The 16248-nt window shown below is 33.1% G+C and overlaps 3 protein-coding genes across 3 annotated transcripts; 2 read left to right on the top strand and 1 right to left on the bottom strand.

Annotated features, from left to right (window-relative positions):
- The first annotated feature begins 166 nt into the window (after window positions 1-166).
- LOC125874302 (26S proteasome regulatory subunit 4 homolog A) lies at window positions 167-4379 on the top strand. Its single transcript, XM_049555164.1, has 6 exons — window positions 167-728; window positions 2185-2430; window positions 2879-3048; window positions 3118-3334; window positions 3421-3561; window positions 4172-4379. Exons 1-6 carry the CDS (start codon window positions 252-254, stop codon window positions 4253-4255), a joined length of 1335 nt encoding a protein of 444 aa, XP_049411121.1. The 5' UTR covers window positions 167-251; the 3' UTR covers window positions 4256-4379.
- A 2813-nt stretch (window positions 4380-7192) lies between these two features.
- Window positions 7193-9065, top strand: LOC125874329 (uncharacterized protein At4g13230-like). The gene is made up of 3 exons (XM_049555202.1): window positions 7193-7326; window positions 7703-7852; window positions 8852-9065. The coding sequence occupies exons 1-3, from the start codon at window positions 7270-7272 to the stop codon at window positions 9056-9058; spliced, it is 414 nt and encodes a 137-aa protein (XP_049411159.1). The 5' UTR covers window positions 7193-7269; the 3' UTR covers window positions 9059-9065.
- A 2847-nt stretch (window positions 9066-11912) lies between these two features.
- Window positions 11913-15354, bottom strand: LOC125874295 (B3 domain-containing transcription factor ABI3). Its single transcript, XM_049555156.1, has 7 exons — window positions 15299-15354; window positions 13723-15167; window positions 12953-13045; window positions 12754-12854; window positions 12568-12614; window positions 12403-12479; window positions 11913-12299 (listed from the first exon to the last, which is right to left on the bottom strand). The coding sequence occupies exons 2-7, from the start codon at window positions 15139-15141 to the stop codon at window positions 12168-12170; spliced, it is 1869 nt and encodes a 622-aa protein (XP_049411113.1). The 5' UTR covers window positions 15142-15167; window positions 15299-15354; the 3' UTR covers window positions 11913-12167.
- Between the last annotated feature and the right edge of the window lie 894 nt (window positions 15355-16248).

Consider the following 16248-nt stretch of genomic DNA (forward strand, 5'->3'; position numbering starts at 1 on the left):
TTTTGTTGGGATTTACATGATTTTACTTAATTTTATATTTATAAATGATAAATTTAAACAAATTTATATAGTTAGTGAAATTTAATTTGTTGAATCATGTTGTTTATTTTATTTTTTATGTAATTAATCGTACTTTTTAACACGCATATCTGGTATATATCTTGGAAAGGAAGAAAAGCATAACCCAAAAATCCGAAACCTATTTCCAAGGCCCTTTTCCTCCGCTCTCTTCTCAGTCACAGCTAATAGTCATGGGTCAGGGAACGCCCGGCGGACTTAACCGGCAATTGCCCGGCGACCGGAAAAACGACGGAGACAAGAAGGAGAAGAAGTTCGAACCAGCTGCTCCACCGGCACGCGTTGGTCGGAAGCAGCGCAAACAGAAAGGTTCCGAAGCGGCAGCTCGGATACCAGCCGTTACGCCGCTGACCAAGTGCAAGCTTCGTCTGCTAAAGCTTGAGAGAATTAAGGATTATTTGTTAATGGAAGAAGAATTTGTGGCTAATCAGGAACGGTTGAAACCTCAGGAAGAGAAGACTGAAGAGGATCGATCTAAAGTTGATGATCTCCGTGGATCTCCAATGAGTGTGGGGAATTTGGAGGAACTTATTGATGAGAATCATGCTATTGTTTCGTCGTCTGTGGGACCGGAGTATTATGTTGGGATCTTATCGTTTGTTGATAAAGATCAACTCGAACCAGGATGTGCTATTTTGATGCATAACAAGGTATTGAACTTTGTTAGTTTGTAGTTTTTTGAAATATTTGATAGCCTCTTAGTTGTTAGGGTTTCAACAAGACTTAGTTTTCCCTCATAGTTACAATTTAGACCTAATCCTCGGTAACTTTGAGATTCGTGTGTATTTGAATTAAAAAATGTAGGTAGAATTACGTTTCCATTTATCAAATTGTGATTTTACTTGTTGAGATTTTGGCTAGGTAGCAATTTGGATTGTGGCAAGTATGAAAAAGTAAGTCACTTGATTTATGTTTGGAATCGTAGTATTTTAGGTGGCTGAGTATTTATAATGCTAAATGAATGATCTTTTAATTAGCAGCTTTTTAGTGTGTGATAGATTAAGAGTATGTGCTATGTATTTTGTTCATTTGCAACTGTTCTTTGTAGTTGGTAACAATAATCCCTCAGTTATGTTGAGGCAGCTCAGTGGTTAATCAGCTAATTCTGTTCATTGGTTAATAAGTGCTTCATACCTAGTCAGTAGTCTTGTCATCCCCTTGAGGAATTCCTCACCAATATGGTTTACATGGTATGTTAAGGACATATCTGAAGATTCTTTTCTTTCCTTTGGATTGTGTGTTCTTTACATAGTGGAAACTATGGATGGCTGTTAGAATATAGCAGAATCCAAATGGAATGAAAGGACACCTTCTATCATTTTCTTCGTCTGAAGTTTTGAAAGCTACAAAGTGCTAGTGTGATGGTCATTTGAATTCTTCAGAAATGAAGTGAAATAAACTGATTAAAACAATAAAATAGCCAAAAAAAAAAGAGTAAAAGAAATGAAGAAGTCAAGGTAGAGATTGGATTTGTCTAATCGAAAGACATTATCCTATAATCGGTGGATTTGACACCCCTTGTGGAAAACAGGTTCTCATATTTGCAAATCTGGATCAACCTACACTTGTGTAGGCACGATCACACTTTTGTCTTAGAGCCTTGAAATTGCTTCAATGGATGTTGTGAACCATTAGGCAGAAACACAATTTGATTGATGCACAACTGTTGAATTTTTTTGAGATTCATGGTTTGATTTTGGACGATATTACTGCCATTGATTACACAAGAGAGCTTCTATCTTTTCACCAAGTTTGATGGTTAGAGGTTTTGACTAGTTGAAAACTTCTTTTGTTGGCTAATTTACCTTTGTATTTCCTTTCCAAACTTTTGCCTTCCATAATATTCNTTCTATGTTTTCACCAAGTTTGATGGTTAGAGGTTTTGACTAGTTGGAAACTTCTTTAGTTGGCTAATTTACCTTTGTATTTCCTTTCCAAACTTTTGCCTTCCATAATATTCTTTTTGGCCATTTATTTTGACTTGTTATCTTGATTGTTTGGTAGTAATTTGTCTGCAATTCTTTTTCTTTTATTCCTTTGAAGTATTGGTGAAAGTGTGCAAGTCTGAGAGTGGGTCACTTTGACAATATGATTTCCTCAATTCAGGTTCTATCTGTTGTTGGGCTTCTACAAGACGATGTTGATCCAATGGTGTCTGTCATGAAGGTTGAGAAAGCTCCCTTGGAATCATATGCTGACATTGGTGGATTAGATGCCCAGATTCAGGAGATTAAAGAAGCAGTTGAGCTTCCTTTGACTCATCCTGAGTTATATGAAGACATTGGTATTAAACCTCCGAAAGGGGTAATTCTGTATGGAGAGCCTGGGACTGGCAAAACCTTACTTGCCAAGGTTTGTGAAATTCCCCTTTGTGTATGCTGAGCTTAGAATAGGGTGATTTATGCTTTGACTTCCCTAGTTGGAATCAACAAGTATATAATGCTAGTAAACAATGTTCTTGAAGTACAGTTTGCAGAGTCTTTGTGCTACAGCTATAAATACTTGTCATACCTCTTAAGAGGCTATCAGTCAGGTGGCAATGTGTAGTCAAGTCCTATTTTAATCAGGTGGTTTGGGCACTTACATATTTGACTAATCGTTGAAATAGTTTCCAATACATTTTGTGGTAGAATGTATCTCGACTAATGCCATACATGTTATTTGTTTGTCCTTGTGTGTACATGTGCAGACAGTTGTAATCAACTAGTTATTGAGTGCTTTTCATCTACTTTCAGAACATAGTGCGTCTCTAGCCCATAATAAGATTATACTCAAAGCTTTATTAAACCTTTTTGTTCAGGCAGTCGCAAACTCCACTTCAGCAACTTTCCTGCGTGTTGTGGGAAGTGAACTGATTCAGAAGTATTTGGGAGATGGGCCTAAATTGGTAAGGGAGCTCTTCAGAGTTGCTGATGATCTCTCACCTTCAATTGTCTTTATTGATGAAATTGATGCAGTTGGTACAAAAAGGTAACATCTGAAATCTGTTTTTGAGGTTGGAATTTGTGGTGTGTGTCAACTAATAGGTTCTTCCCTCAGGTATGATGCACACTCAGGTGGTGAACGAGAAATTCAGAGGACTATGTTGGAGCTGCTGAACCAGTTAGATGGTTTTGATTCCAGAGGAGATGTGAAGGTGATTCTTGCCACAAATAAAATTGAGAGTCTGGATCCGGCCCTGCTTCGGCCTGGTAGGATAGACAGGAAAATTGAGTTCCCTCTTCCTGATATCAAAACAAGGAGGCGCATTTTCCAGGTTTGTGCATTGCATTATGAAATTACTATGTGTGATGCGTTTGGTGTACATCCTGTTTCATGAACCATCTTATATGTGGTGTGCAGATACACACAGCAAGGATGACTTTGGCTGATGATGTAAATTTAGAAGAATTTGTTATGACCAAGGATGAGTTTTCGGGTGCTGATATCAAGGCAATATGTACCGAAGCTGGATTGCTCGCTTTAAGAGAGCGGCGTATGAAGGTGAGACTTGAAAATGGGGAAGTTTTGATTTTTATTTTCGAGATGTCTTATTCTAAAAAATGCCATGAGTAAGCATTGCTTGATTGATTTGGGATTTTGGGCTTTGGATGACATCTTTTTTAGGTTTATTGGACATAAGCACGCAGGTCTTGACTTACGTATATGAAACGAAAGGCTCTGATCTTAATAATTATCTATCTTCTTGTGTGCTCCAATATGTGTATTGGCCATCTTAATATACTCGTGTGGTTAGGACTTGGCAGGAATATATTGATGGACAATGCAGAAACATGTTCAGGATGTTAATTAAAAACTGGAAATATATTTTAATTTTTGAAACTCGCCCAATTTGGGCCAATGATTTTCTTTGACACATATGTCGAATGTCTAGTGTGGAAAAAGTAGAAGATCATAAGAAATGGAAGATCAAATATCCATCTATAGTTTGCTGCTGCACTGTTCTTTTGCTGGCAAAGTATATTAATTACGTATAATTTTATTCATAAAATTTGTATTCCTGTTATCTTGAGTGTGGTACTTTTTGAGTGATAGTATACCTGGTAGCTGGTGCTATAGATGTTTATTTAACAACATAATTGTATGTCTACAGGTAACTCATCCAGATTTCAAGAAGGCCAAGGACAAGGTCATGTTCAAGAAGAAAGAGGGAGTGCCTGAAGGGCTTTACATGTAATCATTTTGTATCACTGTTGTTCTCGACTTGATTTCCCTGTTTTCAGTTCTCTTTAAATACGTTGACCTTTTTTGTTTCCTGGTTAAAACAATATATTACATTGAGCACTTCCGGTTGGTTGTCAGCTTTTTTGTTTTGCGCTCAATCTATCTTCTTTTTATACATTGCATTTGCATGAAGAAATTACGTTTTCTTTAAGTCAACTTTTCAATAAATGATGAGTATGTTAGATTTCAAAAAATTAAAATGTATATGGATGACTTAAATTTTTGATTTTATTTTCAAAATCAGATTTTATAGAATAGTGAATGGAGAGAGTAATTAATCAATGTATGAAGCACTCCAATGAATATTAATTACTTACTAGTTTTTCTAGGTTGGTCAAAATATATATTTTCAAGACTAATTAACTACTCCATCAAGGGTATAATAGGAAGAATATGGTAATTTATGCATTGATTTTATGAAATGACAAGTAATATGGTTCAATTATTTATAGAAATTGATGACATATAAAAAGGAACGGAGGGAGTAATGAATACAAATTATACTCGTATCTTTGGTACAATCGACTTTCAGTATTATTTAAATTAGAAGACATATTTAAATTAGAAGACATATAATGGTATATGGGTCTAAGTTTGTTTTCAGTTAATTTGTGTTGTTGATTGAGTGAACTAAGAAGAAAAAATACAGTCCCTAAACATGATAATATGTAAATATTTTTATGAATAAAATGACAGTATAATTTTGTTATCCATTGTGTGTGGATACTAGTTATCTCATTATTATTTTGGTTCAACTAGTTTGAACTAACAAAAGAAAATGCCCAGGTAGATTAAGAGATTCAATAAGAGAAGAAAAAAAAATATTCAACTAATATTCACTGTTGTAACTTGTAAGTGTAATATTTACGTCGCTAGTGCAGAATTTTGGAACAATATTATCATAATAATATTATGTTACCATATGAACCTCGATTGACCAATGAAGATAATATTCAGCTCCTTATATAGAAAATTCTACATAATTGACCTTTGAACTGACCAGTTGACCTTTGAATTTATTTGTTTGACTTTCTTTTTAGTTGATCTAATTTTTTTTCCTTTTTTGACAACTCGGTAGTTTTAATTTTCAATATGACATATGTCATGTTTAAGATCATAACATAAATACACATTTTGTATATATTTAATTTAATTTAAATTATAAAATTTAAAAATCTTTGTTTACTTTCTTAAACTTCAAATCTAGTCAAACTAAGACAAACAAATTAAAATAAGGAAAGTAGTATCATACTATCATAACAAGTAAATATATAAATTTCCATAGAAGGTCTATGGAATTGATTATACCATATCTTTGGATCGATAAGAAGTTACTATTGAAAAATCATAATATCATAGCAAGTAAATATATAAATTTCTAAGGACTATTCATAAAAACAAAATCTACCATAATTTACAGAGTTTAACAATTTTCCAAAAAAAGTAGCATCATACTATCATAACTCATAGCAAGTAAATATGTAAATTTCCATAGAAGGTCTATTGAATTGATTATCTAACTATGAACATAATATATAGTAAAAAAAAAGTATTCCCTAGAAAAGGACCAAATCTTTGGATCGATAAGAAGTTACTATAGAAAAATCATAATATCATAGCAAATAAATATATAAATTTCCATAGAAGGACTATTCATAAAAACAAAATCTACCATAACTTGCATAGAGTTTAACAATTTTCCAAAAAAGTAGTATCATACTATCATAGCAAGTAAATATATAAATTTCCGTAGGAGGACTATTTATAAAAACAAAATCTACCATAACTTACCTAGAGTAAACAATTTTCCAAAAAAAGATAATTTTTTCTTGTATAAATAGACACTCCAACACTCACATTTTTGTGCACAAAACAAAACATACATACAAACACACAAAAACATTAATTAGATCTAAGAAAATGGCTATTAACAAATCCATTTTACTAATTGGATTATTTTGTTTGGCTCTTTTTGTTATGTCAAGTGAAGCTGCTGATGTTGTCCTTTTAGGACCATGTGATCAATTTCCAGATTGTAATGCAGCTTGTATTGCAAAGGGATTTCAGAATGGAACTTGCACTAAAATTGGTGGTGGAATTTTGGGTTGTTATTGTGCTACATCTTAGTAAAACTTTTTTACATTTTTATTGCTAAGTTATTTGGTCCATTTTTCTTTCAAGAATAATATAACTACAACTTAATTATATTGCTAGTTTTTGTATGTTCTAAATTTATAAGATTCACTATGGTTGGTCAGCAATAAATCTTTTTATCTTCTTCTACGAGTCCAATTCAATTTTAGCAATTCTTCTTCTATGTTTTTTTTTCCTTTTTCCTTATACGTATGTGAGTAACTTTGTAACGAGGGGTATATTAGAATGAACTTTAAGAAAAAGAAGGAAGATAAGAATGGATTACTAAGAAAAGGAAGTAACGATATAAAAATAGTTAAATAATAAAATTTGTTGCTAAAATTATTTAGCAACGAATTAGCAATAAATTATCAAAAGAATTGTTAGCTCCAATTAGGAATTTTATAGAAGATTTGAATTTAAAAAGGGTAAATAAGTTTTATCTTAAAAATATAAACACATTTAAATAGCTTAAATATGAATATTTAAAATTCAGATCTCCATTAAATGAAAACAAACAAAAACCTTTTTATGTTTATGTTTATTTATTTCTGGTGTTAATCTTCTTTCTTTAATATCCAATTAAAAGATTAGTGGCATTGAAGCAGAGAGTGATCCGTGTATTACTCTTTTTAATTTCTTAATTAGTGATGATTAGCTTAAACTGGAAAAAGGCAATAAAATTACCTCAAATCCTAAGGGAATTTCATTAAGCCATTAAAACAGAGAAAAAAATGGCAATTTCCTCCTCTATTTATAACCCTAAAAGGAATAAGCAAATAAATTTCAAGAAATCAAAAAAAATAATTAAAAAAAAATCAAATAAAACCAGACATGGCAAGCATGGGATTTACTAGAGTTTTTGTTGGTGGAGCATTCAGGCCTTTCAAGGTGATTATTATTTTACTTCCAATATGTTTTAAACTCACTCTGTTTCAATTTGAATGTTTTACTTTCGTTTTATTATTCCAGAAAGAATTGTAAGAACTTTACTTTATTTACTTTGTAGTCACCTCGTCGTCTCTTGATATACACATATTGATCTGTTTCAATTTAAATGTTTTACTTTCGTTTTATTCTGTTTCACAAAGAATCTTAAAAGTTCTATTTTCTATCATATGATATTTACTTTTTGTAGTCGTGTCGTCCACTCTCCGTAATATCACACATTATGATATCAACCATCTTAAAGTACTATATCACGTATATTTATTGAATGCTTACGAAGTTAAATCCGAGAGGAAGTCTCTAAAATTAATTTTTGCAGCAAATAGCAAATCGACACCTGGCAACGGCATTTAAAGATGAGGCTCGTAGCACAGTTCAAAAGGGTGCAGATGCAATGAAACAGGGTGCTGATGTTGCCAAAAGAGCCAGCCAAGAAGTGAAAAATGAGACTGCCTCTGTTGCTGATCAGGTCACACATTAATGTCTATATATTGTTTTCATCTTATTTCTAATTGTGATAAACATGTAATTGTTTTTTGGCTGGGCTTTTCCCTCTTTATGGTTTAGAAAAAGCATAAACTTTCGGTGTCATAGGTTATCTTTCTATATTTCACCTTGTGAGATTATAAATAACCTGAAATGCAACAACTTATGAAAAGAGGCTTTTAGTAAAAAGCATGAAATGTAGCGATCTTTAAAAAAAAGAGCTTTTAGTAAATGACTTGAAATGTATCGACATATAAGAAAAGAGCTTTAATAAATGACATGAAATGTATCGACCTATAAGAATGAATTGAATCGAAATAACTTTTTAATTAAAGTCAATTGTCTCTATTAGCACTTCTCAGATCGGCTAGACCTCTTCAATTGAGCTAGCTACCAAGACCTTGGATGCGCTAGCTGTTGACAGCTTGGGAATGGATACTTAGGCTTCTCGGCGTGTAATTTTCTTAAAAAGTCCCATATTGGTCTCCTTATATGGTCATGAACAAATCTTTCCTCATGAGCTAGTTTTTGGGGTTGAGTTAGGCCCAAGTATCATATCTTTACATAGTATCACAGCCAGACCCATTCAAGTTGTTGTTCAGTGATGTTGAGCCCCCATTTAGAAGTGTTCACGCTCCAGTTGAGAACCGGGCGTGCGGGAGAGTTTTAAGAAGTCTCACATCGATAAAGGGATGGGAAATTGGTCTTCTTATATGGAATTGAACAAATCTCTCCTCATGAATTAACTTTTGAGATTGAGTTAGGCTGGGCAGACGTGTCATATCTTTACAAATTTAACCTGTTATATCATAGTATCATTACTTACCGTTCATTCTAAATTATCAGTCAATTGGTCGATACTTGTGTATATATCTATTGACCTGCAACCACAATGTCAGCGATTTTAGTTATAAAATTTCTTATATTGTTAGTGTGAAAAACTTCGATTCTCATCTTACTATATAAACATATGTTTTGGAAGGCGATACGCAAGACGAAAGTAGTGGGAGAAAAGGTTGCAGACACAGCACAAGAAATTGCTGGAAAAGCCAAAAACACAGCACAACAAACATGGGAATCAGTTAAAGAAACTACCCAAAAAGTGAAAGATACTGTGAAGGGCAAAGCTGAAGAATCCACAGAGGCTATAAAAAATAATGTCAATCAGGGAATGAACTCCAAAAACTGAATTTCAAAAACAGAGACATTATCTCTTAATTTGTAAGATTAAGACTTTTTTTTTTTTTTTTTTTAGTTTTGCTGAAACCGCAGACACAAGTTTGCGAGTTTGATGTATTACCGTAGTATGAGATTCGAACTTGAAATCTCAACGTGAATTTTGAATTCTCTAAATCACTGAAACAACTTTTTTAGTCATGTATTTTAAGAATTCAAAATCTTTATATGTACATAAAAAATACCTTACATATATTTTTAAATTTGTCGATCCTAAGTACTCTATTACTTATGATTAAAAATTCTGAATTCAGTTGAACTCGTAGGTCCAAAAGTACTTGCATCTACCGCTGCAAACTAGTCATTGATGAATGGACAAAGAACATTCAAATAATGCGGTCGATAATATAAGTATAACGTCAGCGTATATAACTTAAACTAGATTATAAATTATGATGGTCATTACATTGCTTAAACTTGAAAACAGGACATACAATATATTCAGTTTACAGCTTTCATATTTATCTACATTAGACAGTAGCCAACATCTACAGATAATTCATTAGTTTTTCTCTAAACTATTTAACTAGAAGTGGATAGAGATGAAAACCAAGGAGTAAATACTTTGGTGCAGATAGTTAATTAAAATAAATTATTCCCTGAATTCAGGGCATACGTGAAGTCACCTAAATGGTGCAATCCAGCGGTCGATTAATAAAAAAGAAATCTCCATGGATGACACAGGCACCTCAATTCTCTTTCTAAAAATAAACGTTGGACAGACTGGGAAATTGAGAAATTAAAAAACAGGCTCATTCTTTGCTCTGTTCATATTGAAATGGCGGACTTATTCTTTTCTTGACACGTGTCTCCATCAAACTATTATTTAAAAAATTATAATTAAATATAACCTTTAATTTTACATGTACAAACAAATGGACTTATTTACATTCTTTTGCCAATGACGAATTATACAATGCTCATAAAGTTGGAAAATGATAAAATTGGTGAGGGGAATTAAATGAGGTTATGTTTATCACTTCAAAAGAGGAAAAAGAAGGTTGGGGAGCTGTATTTTGTCTGATGCAGAGATGAAAGAAAATTAAAATAGCTTTGATAATTGGTTACTTTATTTAGCATGCTTTTTGCACAATTACAATTTCGTCGGTTTCCCAATTTCAGCTTCAATAACACCATTGGCTCAATTCTCCACCATTACCACAGAGTAAAAACGGATAAAATATTTAAAAAAACTTATTTGAGTATTATTCTGTTTCTCTCTGTGATTTGAGGGCTTTGAATATTGTATAATTTGGATTTTTTAGAAATAATAGTTTATTGCTAAAAATAATTAATCTATTTATGAATATCTTGTATAATTTGGATTTTTTAGAAATAATAGTTTATTGCTAAAAATAATTAATCTATTTATGAATATCTCAAAAAATTATAAATAAGCTAGGATTTCTGATAGAATTAATCTTCAAAAATCTTAATAAAAATTGAACTTATCTTGAAGAATTTCTATGTGTACGCACGTATGGACAAAAGAAGAAAATAAAATGAGCCGTTTGTGTGACGAATGGAGAGGAGAAAAAGGATTTGATTTACTTGCTTTTAGATTAAGATTACAACAAATTGGCAGTCGGTCCAATCTTATAATATGAAAGAGAATTAAGCTGCTTGCTTCTATCTTCTGTCATCAATGGAGAATTCTAGACTCTGGAGTTTTTTTTTCTTCATTTCTTGTTATATAAAAAGTGAACCATATTTGAACTGGGTTGTGGTGAAGTGGAGGGGCTGCTTGAATTCGAGTTCTAAGTATGAAGAAAATTATGTTGGAAGTGTCATTTCAGAATGAGTCCAGTCGTGCCTAATTCAAATTTAATTGGACCTCCAACGAAAGTTTTGGACACTAAATGTGAAATAAAAAAGAAAGTGGCCGATATTTTGAACCATTGATATGAAAACGTGTGGCGTAAAATCTGCAAAGTTAAAATCGATCGATGGGCACCAAGTTTTGCTTTTGGTGGTTTTTTATTTCTACTTTGGTCCAAGTTTCCCTTTGAAACAGAAAACGTTGTTATACATATCGCCAATTTTAGTTTGTTCATGTTCCCTACTGTTTTTTCTTCTTCTTTTGTCTTCTAATACAGAAGAACTTTGTTTTGATGGCTAAAGTGATATTTACATATTTTATAACCAGAGTGGTGTGAATTGCATAATCTATCCAAAATAACCTTTTTCTTTCATAAAGATAATAAGATTTCTGTATATTTGTTAACATGAATTGTGATGCAGTGATGAGACTTCTTCACTCTTATTAGAGTTTTCGAATTCGAATCTTAAATATGAAGAAAATCTTGTTGGAGACACTAACATATATGATTGGTATGGTTTAAATAGAGTACTTATTAACAACAAATACTCTAACCAGAAAAAAAAAATATTTTCATGTCCTCAAAAAATGCTTTTGAGCAACTTTCTAAGTAAATTGCCTTAAATAGAGCGACTTTTGAATTATAAACCTTAATTTCAGAAGTACAATGAATTTAGGGAAGAATATTTCAGATAGTCACTCAATTAGGATTAAGAAATACAATGAATTTAGGAAAGAATATTTCAGATAGTCGCTTAATTAGGATAGTTCACTTTGAAAGTCATGAGACACCCAAGCTAAAAAGGGATAGACATATTTGTATGTTGAAGTGAAGATCCAGAGCAGAAGTACTCTTCATACCAAGTCTCTCATATGATAATCTGGAAAATAGAGTACTAATTTTTTGCATTGTCGATGTATATATTTTCAGATAAAAATCAGTCAAATGCAGTTGATAGTATAAAATTATTTGCACCGTCAGTGTATATGCAACTTAAAGTAGATTATAATTGATGGTCATTACATGATCTAAACTTAGAAAAACATACATACAACACGTTCAGATAGCAGAAGAAAAAAGACAGCCCAATCCACAAAACATCCCGCATTTACGCACCGATTACAACTTCAACTTACATATTTATCTACTACAACACTTTGCCAAAATTCCAACATCTATACAGAGAAATCTAGTTTACAATATCATACTCTTGATACTAATTTGGGAACTTGTTGAGATTAATTATCTAACTGCTTGAGCAACTGGAGATGAGCTAATAGCAGCTGCAGATGACAACTTACGAGGATTTTTCTTCGTTTGTTTTTTGCCCTCCGACTTTGGTCCATTCTGCCTCACTTTTACTCCTCGTATCAACTGATGTATACACGATCGAACAATTTTAACTCAAATGATGGAAACAATTACGCGCTTATAGTGATAACAAAACTAAAGCACAATATTGTAATTATCGACTTACATATTTGCCACACTTCATGTCAGCATATATTACAATGAAATCGCCTTCTTGAAGTCCATTAGCTTTAACAAAATCACCTTCACAAATTGAAAAAAAAGGCGCAATTTAATACATTTTAATGAATTATGCAAAGCAAAGCAAGAGCGGGATTGATTGTATCCGAACCTGTGTTTTCAAGAAGGTACATCCTGCTTTTGTTATTTGGCCAAAATCTGAGAAACAGAACACAAATAGCAATTGTTACTCCATATAAATAGATGATGATTAAAATTGAACAAAAGGAAAACAATTGAATCGAGTAACGTAAATATAAATAACTGGACAATGGATGATTATTCTGGGTCCAGGTACCTATATTTCATGTTCCAAACACGAGAAGTTCCGATGTCTTCCATGGCAATTGAAATTCCATCTCTTGTTTCAAGATGTGGAAGATGACGTTCTGCTTCTTTCTGCTTATAAACAAAATTTTCAGTCATCCACTTAAGTCACATTTTAATCACCAAATAAATATAGATCACCATTTAAGATAAATGTAAAATTAAATTACCTTTGGCAAGACAATTCTTCCGAGATTGTTAACGTCGCTTTGTTTCAGCACTTTTTGCAGGAGAAACTTCAGATTCTTCTCTGATTTAAATGCCTATCGAAGAACATCCAAACGAAATTTGAATAATATTCACTCGGCATATATACATACATACATACATCTAGAAATATTTGACGAACTATTAAATTAGCCATTAGGAAACGGATTTAACTCATATTCACAAGGTCGGATCTAGGATTTCTTGAACATGGGTGCACCACTTAAGAAGGGAGAAAAACATTAAATGGAAATTAATCACTATTCCTCGATGTAAATAATTTAGCTTTCCACCAAGTGCATCATTCAGCCTTTTTGGAGCATCGGTGCCAACTACTAATATTAATTAGATCAATTTTAGAAAATATGTACATAACATACCTAATTTCGCAAATAAATCATAGTTTCGCGTGCCCTATAATTAAGGCGATAAATTTGCCCCCTGCATATTCACCATATGAGTGTGCAGGGTGATCCAAGAGCTCTTACAAGGGATGATTTTTTTCCACATTTATATTCCTCAAGCATACCTATGTTCTATTTCTCTTCTAACAGCCAGATTCTCTCTTACATCGATTTCGTAAAGTATATTTACGAGTTAACCTGTCTTATTTTCCAAGTTCTTAATTCCACTTTTCAATGGATGGCCTGTAGTTATCCTTTAGATGACTAATCATTTATACTGTTAGTGTATAAAAGTTTAAACTCGAAAATGATTTTGCGCCGAAACATACCTGTTTTTTGTCAGCCGAAGCCGAAACCTGCTTCTGCTGGTTCTGTGATTGCGTAGCCGGCCTCTCCGGTGGAAGTGATTGTGAAACCATCGCCATTGGTGGAGAAGGCCAACATACCCAATTTCCTGGATTGTTAGCTTGAGTCATTACATAATTATTATTGATCTCCCCACCCATCATTACACTTTGCTCATTAGTAATTTGTCTTGGAATCCGAGTTTGGTGGCGATAATGATGCGGCCGCAGTCGTCTCTGCCTAGCCATTCTGTTCTTCCTAGCTTCTTTAGTAGCACAAGATCCTAACCTTGGCAATATCTCACCATTCCCATCGAAAAGTTGGTAGGGATCATATTGAGCACCGAATAAAGACTGATCAGGCATAGCAACATTATTTGTACTATCATTCTCAGGAAATGGATTGTATTGAGACGCGGTCGCCATTGTAAATTGCGACGGAGACAAGGACTGAGAAGTGTCCATGGGTTGATATTCTGCTGAAGCCGGTGAAGTTGCACCTCCACTCATTGTTTGACTAAAAGGAGGTGGAAATAAACCTCCGTTCGAATAAGGATCACCAATGTACCCCTGTATTGGCCCTGTCATGACTGGGGTACTCGAATCGGGGAAAGGTGCATTTGGAATCCACTGAGGGGGATAAAAACAAGCATTTGGATCAAAACTATAAGGGACAGAGTTTTGAAGAACTTGTTGATTAATGGCTTCAGCTTCTCTCATTTGTTTCTTTTGCAATCTATGTTGTTCAACCCAATCAAGAATGAGTCTCAACAGCTGTTTTTTCCCCTCTTTAGTACTTCCTAATCGTTTCGAAGCACTTTCAATCGTCGAACGTTTAAGCTTAATACTCCTCATATCTTCAGCAGAAATGTAATCTCTGTTTTGCTTTAGCCATTCGAAAAACATAAGTGCAAGCTCACTATCCCCTTGAAAAAAAGAAAGCCCCCCCTGATCGTCTCCTTCTTGTGGTGGTTGTTGTTGTTGCTGCTGCTCCTGAGGATTTTCATTATGAAGAAATGAAATCATAGGGTCAAGAAACTCATTAACATCGATATATCCAACATTATCCATGACGTTCAGACATTCTTGGTCACCAAATGTATCGATTTTTTTTTCGAAATCTTGTTCATCAGCATCAGATTTTAAAACAACCCCAGAAGATGGATCAGATTCCGTAGGAGGGGAAAAGGAAGTTGATGATGAAGAAGACATGCATGGAAAATCTTGAAGAGAAGTAAAATCAGTAGAGAAATTTTCATTTAGCCAAATATCTGTTTCATCCATTGGATCAAAATCAGTACAATCCTGCTGCTGCTGCTGTAGAATTTGAATATCATCATCCACTGATACCACCAAATTAGTATTCTCTTCTTCATTATTAATACCATGTAACTCTCTCTCCATTTTTTGTTTCTACCAAAAACTCACCTCTGCAAAAATAGTACCAATTTTTCAGATTAAAAATCTTTACTTCATTTGCACAACTTTCGTTATTAACGAAGCTAGAGCAAGAAATTTTTTAAAAAATAAATAAAATTAAAGAGAAAGATGGGCAATGTACCTGATTAAGAACCGAAGGCCTTGTTATCTCTTTTCAAGTGGATTTTGCAACATAAACCATCTGAACTTTGGGAATTTTATATACACAAAAAAAAAGTACAGTAGTACCAAATCTGAAGAAAGCGACACTTCTACGATATTGATTTATATATATATATATATATATATTTAAGGCCTCTTATTAAAATTTAAAATAAAAACACAATCAACCAAAACTGAAGCACATCAAGAGAGCGCACAACTCTTCAGTACCAAAATGAAAGTAGAAATTTGTAGAAGGCAAAGGAAGTGAAGTGTGGGTAAAAGAAGTAAGTTAATCAGACAAAAAAGAGTACCAAACTTGTCGGATACAGAGAGGTTTTTGAAGTTTGTTGAAAGAGAGAAAAGAGATAATTAACAGCGGTTAGTTTTTTTTTTTTTGTTGAAATTAAATAAAAAAAAAAAAAAGAGATAAAGGAGAAAACCAGGAAGAGGAAAACTTGGTGCGGATAGTTACAAAAAAATGGTTCCCGGATTATACGCCATACGTGAAGTCACCTCAATGGTGCAATCCAGCGGTCCATTTATTAAAAGAAAATGTCCATTGATGAAACAGGCACCTCAATTCTCATTGTAAGAAAAAGGATTGGACCGACTGAGAAAATTGTAATTGTAAGGAGAAAAAAGAAACATAAGCATTTCTCTTTGATCTGCTCATACTACTTTGTCGCCATTCGTGACTGTTACGGTGCACTTCTTCAACCTCTTCTTTTCTTTTCTATACTATACAATACAATGAATCCAATCGGGTCGTGGTATAACGGTGAAATTGTTTTATTTTTAATTAAAGATTTTTATTGTAAGTTTTCAGGTATAAAATTTTTTAATTGAAAATACATCCGTAAGGATTTGTAAATTCAAATTTAATCAACACTTCAAACGCTGAGAAAAAAACAAAAGACACGACTACTA

Source organism: Solanum stenotomum, chromosome 8 (genome assembly GCF_019186545.1).
Source record: "Solanum stenotomum isolate F172 chromosome 8, ASM1918654v1, whole genome shotgun sequence".
NCBI lineage: Eukaryota > Viridiplantae > Streptophyta > Magnoliopsida > Solanales > Solanaceae > Solanum > Solanum stenotomum.